At 37.9% G+C, this 12,558-nt stretch overlaps 1 protein-coding gene across 2 annotated transcripts in view; it reads left to right on the forward strand.

The window, feature by feature from the left end:
- The first annotated feature begins 6,325 nt into the window (after window positions 1–6,325).
- Window positions 6,326–12,558, forward strand: part of NUF2 (NUF2 component of NDC80 kinetochore complex) — a 33,500-nt gene continuing 27,267 nt past the window's right edge. Inside the window, exons 1-3 of one of the 2 annotated variants that reach the window (XM_023207051.1) lie at window positions 6,326–6,634; window positions 10,488–10,630; window positions 11,932–12,006. In XM_023207051.1, coding sequence (XP_023062819.1) covers window positions 10,508–10,630; window positions 11,932–12,006 — 198 coding nt within the window. In that variant the 5' untranslated portion in view covers window positions 6,326–6,634; window positions 10,488–10,507. The remainder of the gene's footprint in view (window positions 6,635–10,487; window positions 10,631–11,931; window positions 12,007–12,558) is intronic. The other variant, XM_023207052.3, reaches the window with a different exon arrangement.

Genomic DNA, 12,558 nt, shown 5'->3' on the forward strand with positions numbered 1-12,558 from the left:
GAGTACAATATAGCAACTTTTTGCTTCCTCAGATCTCATTTAGAGCTCATCACAAATTAGCAAAGAATAGGTACTTCATAGTTTAAGAATTCCTTGTGAGTCTTTAACAAAGATACTGTATTACAAATGTACAGCTCAGTTCTCAAATCCACTAAAAAAGATGAACACAGCTGAGAAGTCAAGTGGATTAACAGGCTTGTAATGATTAAAGGGTAATAAAAAGCAGATAGCTATTTTGCATTCAATGCTATTTTTCTTCTTAAGCCTGGGCTCTAAACATATATTCTAATGCCAATAAATTTAGAATCTATTTTTTTTAATCCAGAACATTGTGTTCAATGTTTATCACTCTAATTTACTTTCATAAAAGAAAATGAAATAAAACTTTCAAAATATGTAAGGTTAACATTAATGCAACAGCGCCACCCAGTGAATATGCTGTATATTCAAAAGTGTTACTAGAATTTACTGTTTTCTTTAAATACTAATGTGTACTTTCAAAATATCTATGGCCTCAACCATTTATATAAAATTATATAGTACAATACTAACTCAAAAATATATAAAAGCACTATGCATTTCTACTTTTCCATTTATAACTACAGTTAAGATGTGCTTTCTGATACTTGTGATTAAAGGGTTTTGCATATTAAAAGCTACCTATGTCAGCAAGCTAGAAATGTTGGCCGATAGGAGAGACGTATCATTATTTCCTCTCGTATGAAATGTTAGGCAGGTATATAACAATGGCACTTGTTTGCTTTTGTAGATTTTGTATATATCTCATAATACAGTACATAGTTTCAAAGATTTTCTGTCTCATGCCCTTACTATAAAATGTGTGTTCATAATTTCACTTCATCTTGCTATTACTATTCCTAATTCATATAAGTGAATTGAATGATGGCATCAATAATACAACCACAGAATTTGTAAACCAATCAATAATGTAATGTGGTGCTTCAGCACAGGAGTTTGAGGCTGCAGTAAGCTATGATGACACCAGCCTGGGCAACAGACTGAGACCCTGTCTCAAAAAAAAAAAAAAAAAAAACTAATATGATATCATATCAGATGGCATTTTAATATTCTACTCTATAGTGACTAGAACATAGTTGGAGTATTGCTTTTGGTATTAAGTCCATATAAATCTACTAGAACACTTTTTATGTCATCTTTTTATTTCTCATGAAATAGAAATACATTGGAGGAAAACGCAAAATGAACTAAAATATATTCAACAAAATGAAAATTTCTTTTTCACTCTGACCTGCTAATTTCCCTCCTCAGAGGCTACTACTATTTGTTAGATGCATCATATCTCAAAAGGAGTTCAGTTCAACAACAAACACTGATTGGGTGTGCAGTTTGTACCAGGCATGGTGTTACGCACAGGAACATCAAAGGTCATTAAGAACCAGACCTGTGTGATAGTGGAGACAGGCACAAAACAGATCATTTCAATATAACATAAACTTTTATTTTTTTAAGTATGCAAAGAATCCATCTCAGACCTCTCTTCTTGAGTTTCAGAATCATTCATTGAATTGCCGTGTATCTGGACATAGTATGTTTCACAGGCATGTTAAGCTACACATGTTCAAAACTGAATCACCAGTTACCTCCCAAGTGAGTCTGCCTCTATGTTACCTAAATCAGAGACTGGCATCCCATTTATCTGGGTACTCAAGCCAGAAAATTTCATTCGTACTTATCAAGCATCTCCAGCGTATAAAGATCTGTGCTAAGCTGTGAATACATGACAGCAAATGGGGTAGTCCCTGTCTTCACTAAAGCTTGTTTAAGAAACTCTGTCCTTGATTTATCCCATTTCTGCCCTCAGTCAGTCACCAAGTTTTGCCATTTCTACTTCCTAAAATTCTTCTGAGATCTATTTCTACCCACACTGGCAATGCCCCAGTATAAACAGCCATCTTTCTTTCCCTGGTTTACTACAATTATCTCCTAACTCGTTTCCTTCTTGCTGGTATTGCCACCCTTTGAGTTCTTTTTCTCAGAGTAGCGATTCATCATTTAAATACTAACCTAATCATGTTGAAACCATTCAAAGCTACTATTAGCCTTAAGAAGGAGTCCAAAGTTTGCTACATCATCACTAATGCTCTTCATGATCTGGTCCCTATTTACTTCTCCACCCCTGTCTAGAATCTCTCAGTTCCTAGACTGTGTTCTTCTTCATAAACATTGTTAGCCTCTATCTAGAACACTTGTCTTTTACCCTTTCAATTCCTAGCTATTCTCAAGCATGGAGCCAGTAAGACTGAACTGACTTTTTTCTTTTTCTTTTTTTCCCGATGAGAATGTAAACTCTGTCAGGAAATTATTAGATCGGTTATTGCCATATTTGCTTTTTCATTATTATATTTCCAGTATCTAGCTTAGTATCTAGCATAAAATAAGGGTTCAGTGAATATTTTCTGAATGAATCCATGAATGTCAAGAAAGCAGAGAAAAGTCAACTAACTCAGACTATGGAATAAGGAACGGCTTCTTGGAAGAACCCTAAAAAATTAGTAAGGATACGGAAGAGTCAGCCAAAGAAAATAAAGACAGTCCAGACAAAGTCAACCAGAATGTGAAAGGTCTCAGGTGTAAAGCAGCCTCATGAATGCGAAGTGGGTAGGATGGGAGATGGTACTGGAAAGGGAAACAAGACTGGGAAGGAAAAGAGTGGCAAGATGATGAAGACTCCAGCACACCAGGCCATGGAGGCGGACTATCTTGAACGTGACTGCAGAGGGAGATCAGAAATTTAAGGAGGCAAGTGAAATAGATTTACATTTGAGACTGGTCATTCTGGCTGCTACTTACAAGATGGATTTGGTGGTGTAGGTGGGGGTGGTAGTAGTTACAGCTGGAGGCAGTGAGATGAGATAGAATTGGGAGTAGAAATGAAAGCAAAGGACAAATTAGAGTTTGAAGGGCTCGTGAGCATCCCAAATGTCTGAACTTCAAGGAAGAGGTTAGGAATAGCAGTAGTTTTAGAATTCATGAGCAAATAGGTTAAAACAATGAGTGGATAGTCCTCACAGGGAAGACACAGACAGAAAACAACTCGAGGTTGGAACTTTGGGAAATACTATTTAATGGGTAGGCAGAGAAAAAAGACCCCCAAGAAGCATGAGACAGGTAGAAAAAGATGGGAGAAATGCAAAAGGAGTTTCAAGGAGGGTTTGATCAATGACACCAAATGCAGAAAAGAGGTCTAGAACAAGAAACAGTGGTCATACATTGGTGGAGGAAGTACATTACATTTTCTGAGACAGACAAATAAGACAGGTGGATATATGTGGCATTGACAGAAGTGGAGAGGGAGAAAGTTATATATTGTATGGTGGCTTTAATTTTCTCAATTAACTGGGAAAAAAGTACTGGGATTGTCTGTGGCCCCTGTGGAATCTCTATTCATAAGAATGGGTGCCTGATGGCAAGTAGAGTGTAGGACCCAATCTTAGTATTTCACCTATTCCTACCACATTAGACCAAGTGAATCAACTTTTGGTCCCTATTGATCTGTTAAACAAAGTAGATATAACAATTTGGAAACCCTGTCACTTAAAAAAAGAGATTTGTTTAAAGCACTAGATATCACAGCATCACCACTTGCTTTAAAGATAAAGTCCTAGCTGCAGGCTGTCATGGTCTCTTTGGAACACCCCCCATCTTGCCACTAAAAGGTCCACTCAGTCCTGATAGGTCTGTCATCCAGAATTTAAAGTGCAGTCTAGAAAAGGAACATGAAATTAAAATTAGAAAGGCAATAGACACAACAAATTGCAGATGCATACGAATGTATTATGTGCTTGAAACATATCTTTAAGACTACTTTGGTCACTTTCTATTAAAAGAGGAATTTAGGCTGGGAAGAGGAATGAGGAAAGGGTAAAGTTTGTGAGAAATCGCTGAAAGTTACAGGACAGGGAAATTACTGATGATAAATTAAAGGCTTGTCAGGAATCAGGGAAAGAGCTGAAGATAGAGACTGACAATCTGTCATATGTCACTTTGTGTCATTTTCTCCAATGTTTCCAGTTAAGGATTTATAGACAAGATTCAGGGACAAGATTTTGACAGGCATCTGGGTCAGAGGCATCAGACACAGGAAATTTGGATGCTGATAAACCATGCAGTCTAGGCTATGAAGGGAGGTATTAGCAGGAGGGCTGACAGGGAAAATGAAATAGAAGGGCAAATGTAGCACATGTGAGGGTATAAAATTATGATGCTACAATCAGAAAGAACACTGAAGTTTTCTGCAATTGTCAGTGTTTTTATGGGTGATAACAAAACTCTTAGACTAATGTCTAGGGTGAGAATTCGGATGTTCCACCTTCTACCTTACACTGACCAGTATCAGGCAACTAAAAGTTTTTAAAAGTCAGATTTAACCTTCTAATTAAATTAATTTGAATAAACACTCATTTTTTAAACAAATAATGTACTTCTAATATAACTGTTTATCACATCAATAGTAATATTAACCCCCAATAAACAATATTTATTGTCGATACAACAAAATGGTCATCTTGCTCTTTTCTTCCTTTGTCTCATTTTTCTCTCTCTCCAAGTTCCATTCTAATCTTGGCTTTCACATAAATCGCTTGTTTTTTTTGTCTCGATTCTCAACAACAACTTAGACATTTGTTAAGCACTTGCCACTTGCAAGATATTTTACTAGGGACCATGTATAAATAATAACAGTCAAAATAACAGCTACTATTTACCAAGTACTGAATTCAGCACTCTACGGGAACTAATTCACTTAATGTTCATGATACCCTATAAAGTAGAACTGTTATCCCTATTTTAAAGATGCAGAAACCAGCTCAGTTAGGTTAAATAGCTCGCCTAAGTCCACCTTGGTAGTAAATGGTGTAACCAGGGATTTCAATCCAACTCCCTCTGACCGTAGAGATGTGCTCTCAGTCACTATGCTATGGCTCCCTTCCCTGCCTCTAAGGACATATGATTTGGTGGAAGTTATGCATAAGTAATCAATTTGATTTGGCAAGTGTCAATGAGACAGGTCTCTTTTTTCTGCTTTCCTCACTGACTCTAATATTTTTTAAAAATCTATTTTCTTCACCTCCTTTTGAGTCTTACCAGATTCCGACTTTGAGACTTACATCAGTAAATAGACATTGAAAGGAAAGACAAAAGCCCTGAAATAATGAATATGAAATGTATTTTTATTTAAAATTGGTATAGACTTCACTATCAGTAGGTTTAGTCCTTCAACCCACAGGACAAAGCACCGGTATTTGTGTCTACATTCAACACAACCTTTCTAGCACTTTTTTCACATAATTCAGTTCAGGTTCCCCATCCAACACACGACTGTCACCAGATGATGCTCTACCCTGTGACCAGATATAAGTTCTACCTCTCGTGTCCCAAACCTCAATAAAACTTAATGGCTTTCTCCCCTGACAACTAGGCCTGCCGTGGTTTCCTAACTTGTATTAAGTGCAGTGTTTCCACTCTTGCCAAAACAAATACCATGTAAAAAAATACAGATTTCAGGGCCCCTTATCTGAAGAATGCAACTCACTCAGGAATGAGCAAGTTTGGGGAACAGTTCAGTGGTGGAAAGCACCTGATGTTCCTGGCTCCTCCTGAGGGCTGATGGAAGAGGGAGAAGCTAAAATCAGGAGACCTGGTTTCTACTTTAGACAGTACCACCTACTGTATAACTTCTAACAAATCACTTCTCACTGAGTCCAGTTTTCTTGTCTGTAAAAGCGAGAGGATTTGACCAGATGAACAGTTACGTTTCTTCCACCTCTTGAAGTCGTGCTTATGAGCACAGAGTCAGAGGATGTGTGTTCATATCCAAGCTATGCTACTTGTGCGCAGATAATTGCATTCTCTGATTCATAGCCCTCACCTGAGGAGATGATAGTATCTCTCCACTCTCCCTTTTCTTCCCTTTAATGAAATCTAAATGAGATGATGCTTATAAACATCTAACAGAACCCGGCACATAATCAATGTTCATCAAATTATTATTACTCTGGAATTCTATAAATTACCTCTGCACTTCCTCCCTTGTCACCCTGAACTTAGTGAAGTTTCCTCCACTTGGTTTTGCTCTTCAACTCGGACCCCCGAAAACGCTCTCAACGCCGGCGGAAGTCACGCTGAGCTGGGCTATATGCTCAGCTCTTCCCCGAAACCGCGGCGCTCCCACTTCCCGCAGTCCGAGGTTCCGACTCGGCGCCAGCTCCGCGAGCAATGGTTCCGCCCTGCGCCCTGCCCCTTCCGTGACAACTCCAGCCCCACCTGCCTGGCGTCTCTTGAGCCCAACCGGCATCCGTCGCGGTTGTACGTGGGCTTGCCGGAACGGGGCGGGACTTCCAGTAGGAGGCGGCAAGTTTGAAAAGTGACAACGGTCGACGTTTGCTGATTTTTTACTTTGCTTGTAGCTGCTCCTCGAACTCGCTGCCTTCCTGTCGGCGGCCGGCACTGTAGGTGAGCGCGAGAGGACGGAGGAAGGAAGCCTGCGGACACCTTCGCCATCCCAAGGCGCGGGCAGGTGTCGGGACGCAGGGCCTGGCGGTGTTTTCGTTGTCCTCAGCGGTGGGAGGAGGCGGAAGAAACCAGCTCCTGGGAGGTGAGGGGCGGGCCCATCGTTACTTTTTATTTGATTTTAGTCCCAGAAACAACCGGAGTTCAGTTCCTACGAAACTAATGGGTGTTTTCTGGTGCAGCATAGACCGAAGAAGACGAGCTTGAGCTGAAATTGTTCAACTTAGGCATATATTTATGTGTGGTTTTTGGAAAGGTGGTGGTGATGTAGCTTATTTGGCTGCAGATGCTTGTCAGCTTTTTACACATCTCCGTTGCCAAACGTTTCTTAACCAAATCCAAAACCATGAATGAAAAGACAAAAATATCATTCTCAATGCAACTTTTAAAATTCAAAGGAAGAGAGCAGCGTATATATAGCACTACGCATGCGTAACGCGATCATTTTTTTTCCCTTTAAAAGTTCAAGGAACGTTTTACTTAATTCATTGAAGTTGGGAGTCATTTCTGTTTATTTTTGTTTAATCTCTGCCTCCTGGAACTGTGATGTCCACAAATAGTTTATTTTAACAAAACAAAGTGTGTAAAATTTAACAGATAATACTTTTAGTACCTACTCTGCTCAGCATCGTGGTGCTGCAAATAAATGAGAAACCAGAGGAATAATTAGCAGTTAATGTCTGCTACTCGTTAGACAGAGTATTACTGCGTATATATTAAGTCATTTGTATACTTTATCCCACCCAGGAGCTCCAACTATGTAGTTGGAAAGTGTCTTTCTTCATCTCTCGTTAATGAATAAATTGTAACTGAAATGGTACTCCGAAAGAATGATAGAATTTGGATATTGGAGGAGGTTCCAAAAGGAAATACTGGAAGTTTGGGAAAGTTAGGAGACTAACTTGGAGCACAAATTTCATTCAATTATTAAAGGTTTTAGAAGCCTAGCAGAAAAATTTGAATTTGATGTGGGTAAGGTAATTAAAGTATTTTCGTACAAATATTATTTGATGCATTAAGTGTTTTTATAAGGATTAATCTGATAGTAGAGTGCCAAATATTAGAGAAGAGAGGAAAGAGTGATAATAATTTTGAAGATACTTTACACCTACGCTTTCTATTGCAATATTCTGTAATTCAGATGCAGATTTTTTGGAAAAGTGACTTTTTCTGAAGTCTTTCTTTGGTCCAGACCTTTTATGAACAGCTTTTAAGTCTATGACTTACATGAAAATGTAGAATGCATATTTATGCCGAAGGGGACATCTAATATGTGATGCATCAGAATCTGGATTCCAAAAGATCCCAGCTCTATGGCCTGGCAAGGTAGCTCATGCTTGTATCCCAGCACTTTGGGAGGTTGAGGTGGGAGGATCACTTGAGCCCAGGAATTCAAGACTAGACTGGGCAACATAGACCCCATCTCCACACACACGCAAATTAACAGGGCATGGTGGTGTGTGCCTGCTGTAGTCCTGGATATTTGGGAGGCTGATGCAGGAGGATAGCTTGAACCTGGGAGGTCGAGGCTGCAGTGAGCTGTCCTTATGCTACACTGCACTCCAGCTTGGGTGACAAACTGAGACCCTGCCTCAAAGAAAAAAATATTGGACAAAAGGTCCTAGCTCTAACAGGAAAGCTTGCAATCATGAAATTTAATGGTAGAAAGTACAAATTCTTGCTTAAGATTCAAATAATCAATTTATACAACAAGAACACAAGTGATCCAGCAGATGTGACCAAAAAAGAGGAAAAGGGGGGAAAAAAAGAACAAGGAGAAGCCGTCTTGATACAAGACAGTCATGGTGAAGTTCTTGGAGTTTCAGTTGATCAATAAGTGCTACAGCGGAGGCCATTAATACTGTGCCCTAGACAGACCATGTCATGTTCAGTTTGGGCACTACATTTTAAGAAGACATTTACAAAACAGTGTGTGTTAGAGGAAGATGAATAAGATGGTAGTTTCTAAAACAATGTCGTTATAAGGAGTATTTTAAAGTTACATATAGCCATACATAAAGAAATTATACTTACTTTAAAGAAGGGAGGGCTTAGCAGAGGTGTAATAGCTTTCTTCACATGTTTGAAAATGGTGTCATGTAAACAGAGATTAATATATTCTATTTAGTTGCAGTGACTATACATAGGACCGGGAGGTAAAATTACAACAAAACATATTTCCACACACTATAAGGAAGAGTTATTTAATTTGGAACCATAATAAAGTGGGAAAAAGTTGCATTGAGAGTGAATTCTGTGATGCTGTCACATGTTCAAGCTGAATTGGGAAGTATTTTGTTAATCATTGCTTAGAATGGCTTCCATTTATTAGAAGTTAGGCAAGTTGCCAAAGCTCCCCTTTTTAACCCTAAAATTCTGAAAAACATTAGGAGCCTAAAGAAATAGATTCTCAGAATTGTGGGCCATTTCAATGTGTTTGCAAAACTGAATATATTCACATTGGGTCTCTAAGATCATTTTGCTTTACTGGAGAGTAGGGGATCTGAAGGTAACACAACAAGTATTTAAGGGAGTGGCTGAGAGCAATAGCAATAGCAGTGAGCTGCTCATTTCCCTCTTGCTGTTACTACTGCTATTTTTGTGGTTACAGGGAGAGATACAAAGAAAATGAAAAGATCCTGACTTATTGGAATCTCACAATGTAGTGTCAGAGTTCTTTAAACATAATTTTGGTACATTGCAACTAGTATCATAACAGGGTTAAATGGAAGGCTCTAGGACAAGGTTTTCCTCCCCTCCCCTCCCCTCCCCTCCCGTCCCCTCCCCTCCCCTCCCCTCCCCTCTCCTCTCCTTCCCTTTCCTTTCCTTTTTTGACACAGGGTCTCTGTCACCCGGGCTGGAGTGCAGTGGTGCAATCTCTGCTCACTGCAACCTCTGCCTCCCAGTGTCAAGTGATCCTCCCACCTCAGCCTCCCAAGTAGCTGGGACTATAGGCATAGGCCACCATGCTTAGCTAATTTTTATGTTTTTTGTAGAGATAGAGTTTCATCATGTTGCCCAGGCTGGTGTTAAACTCCTGGGCTCAAGCGATCCACCTGCTTTGGTCCCCCTCAAAGTACAAAGTTTTTTAACATCAGCATTTATTGACCTTTTCAACTGGATAATTCTTTGCTATGGGGTGCCACCCTATACATCACAGGATGTTTGGCAGCATCCTTGGTCTTTACCCACTAGATTCTAGTTGCACCCACACTCCTGTGCTGACAACCAAAAATGTCTGCAGCCATTGCCAGATGTGCCCTTGAGGATAAAGTTAGAGAACTACTACTCTAGGGGGACACAGGTAGGGATAACTCACTACGTGAAGACATTAGGAGAAATGGCTTTTCGTTTTCTTAAAGTTCTCACTCTGGTGACAGGAATTCCTACCAATTATACCGTCTATTCTTACTCACTTGTTTTTCTCTCTTCTGTTTGCATCTACAACCTGATTAGCCATCTCACTATATATGTATTGAATAGGATGTCAAAACTGAATATAATTTTTTATGCCCTATATTACTATTGTTTATATATAGCTTCTGCTGATGATGTTACCTATATGCCTTGCTTTGAGAATTAATTATTAGGATTGGTCTTGTTAAGCTCCTTGGCCCTCACGTATAAAAGAAAAGCACATGGTTTCTCATCTATGTATTCAACCAAAGTCCTCCTTCCCAAATGTGTTTTCCTATTCCTACAAAAGAGAACAACACTAGGAAAATTAGCAGAAAATAACTGTGTCACCTTAGAATAAAAGTAATTTTAGGATACATATATAAATACTTGTCTTTATTTTACTAAGATATTTGATGATAGTTAACGCAACTATGAATAGTTCAACTTTTGCTCATTCATTTTGTCCTTATATTTATTAGTTTCCAGATAATGAGAGCTACTGATTATGTGATATTTCTAATATTTTTTTCTTCCTTCAGATTAACAGGAAACTTCCAAGATGGAGACTTTGTCTTTCCCCAGATACAATGTAGCTGAGATTGTGATTCATATTCGCAATAAGATCTTAACAGGAGCTGATGGTAAAAACCTCACCAAGAATGATCTTTATCCAAATCCAAAGGTAAAAGGTGGTTATGTTTGCCTGTGGATAATGGTATTTAAGAAAAAAGTAAGCTACTAGGTCTATAGTGTGGCAAGAAGGGGATATGCCCTCCTTGATGGAGACCATTTTCATTGAGAGAATCTCTCACCTAGCGTAATTTAAAAATAACACCAAGTTTATATGTGTGGTGACTTCTACATTCCCATTAGGATTCAACTCTTTAATATAATCGTTTTCTTAAAAAAAAAAAAACAGCTTCTACAACGTATTAAAGTATATTAAATTTTTTATTATTATTGGAATGGTGGTCTGAGAGTATCATTTATTGGTAGGGGTTGAAGGAATTTATTCCAAGTGGTTTTCAACCACAAAAAAAATGCTTAGAAATAATCCTCTTTCAAAGCTTACAGATTAATTTTCATGCATTATGCCCCAGGGGGAATTGCCTTGTTTTGACAGGTACTGTTTTTTCTATCTTTAGTTATTAAATACAAAATGAACTATTTATGTGTCACGGAAAATCCCAAAGTCTCCTTCCAGTTTCTTGTGTTGGACTTGAAGTGATAACATAGTAAAACCTGGTTTAATGATGTAGAACTCAAATTTTCTGATATTGCCACCCCCTTTGATTCTTGAAAATGGAAGAAATACTTTTAGAATAACTGATGTCTTCAAACTGAGTAAATTCAGCTTTCTTAAAAGATTACCACGTTTTCCCTATATTTCTCATCTTTCTGCTCACCCAATAAAGTTGTATTACTATATGGATCAGAACAGATTCACACGCCGGCATTTAGGAACTGCTGTTTTAGAAGATCCAATTTTTAAAATCGTATATAACCCTATTACATTTATACCTCCTGATCAAGGGTTCTCTTAAACTTCACATCTAAGGAAACCTTAATATCTGGGCAGCAAACAAGGTTTCCTGTGTTCTTTAAAACACACACACACAAACACACACACACACATATTTTCAATGTGCCATTATTTCTGCCACATGCCTGACAGCCTGTTCTGAAAGACTAACTCTTCTTCTTCCATTTCCTAAGGTGGATTGGGTTGCTTGGATTGGATTTAGATATACTTGCTCTCTCATTCTTAAACAGCTGATCCGTTGACCACTTATGTTTGAGCAAACTAAGCATCATAACGTGTTTTAAAATTTGGAAAAATTAAGGGGTATTTCAAGGGAAATGGAGTAATTTTGTTGCCTTTTTCTTCTTTGCTTTCATTGACTATAATATTGTATGGTAATGATGATAGTGACATAGCTTTAGAGTTATGCATCAGAATATTCAAAGTTGTTTTTGCTGTAGCCTGAAGTCTTGCACATGATCTACATGAGAGCCTTACAAATAGTATATGGAATTCGACTGGAGCATTTTTACATGGTAAGTTTAAGATGAGGCAAAATTATGGGGTTTTTTTGTTTGTTTTTTTTTTTATTTTGTTTTGCCGTAGTTCTGCTTACAGTGCATACTGGCTTTTATGATGGGAAGTTATTGACTTTATTTTTAACAAATTAAAAGACATAAAAAATTAATGTCAGTTACATTGGGATCTTATACATTATAATGGTTTATATCCATAGCTTTAGTAAGATGAAAACCATAGTAAAAGACTTAAATGACACAGATTATTGATGCTATGCAGTTGTTACAAATTTGTAGATTTGTCTTCAGAGACTATAATAAACAATAGCTAAGTCTTCATATTGTTCTCTTCTCAGGAAGAACTCCCAAATTAGAGTAGAAGATATGCAGTAAGATTGAAACAATTGAAATGAGGCAACTGAGCTTTTAGCAAATTAAGTATTTGCATAGTACCTGATATTTAGTAAATGCTAACCTTATTCCATTTTAAAAATTCATTTAAAAATCTTTTTTAAGCACCTACTATAAACCTAGCATTAATAATAATGAAAACTCTGTATTTATACTAGA

Source organism: Piliocolobus tephrosceles, chromosome 1, assembly GCF_002776525.5.
Source record: "Piliocolobus tephrosceles isolate RC106 chromosome 1, ASM277652v3, whole genome shotgun sequence".
Classification (NCBI taxonomy): Eukaryota; Metazoa; Chordata; class Mammalia; order Primates; family Cercopithecidae; genus Piliocolobus; species Piliocolobus tephrosceles.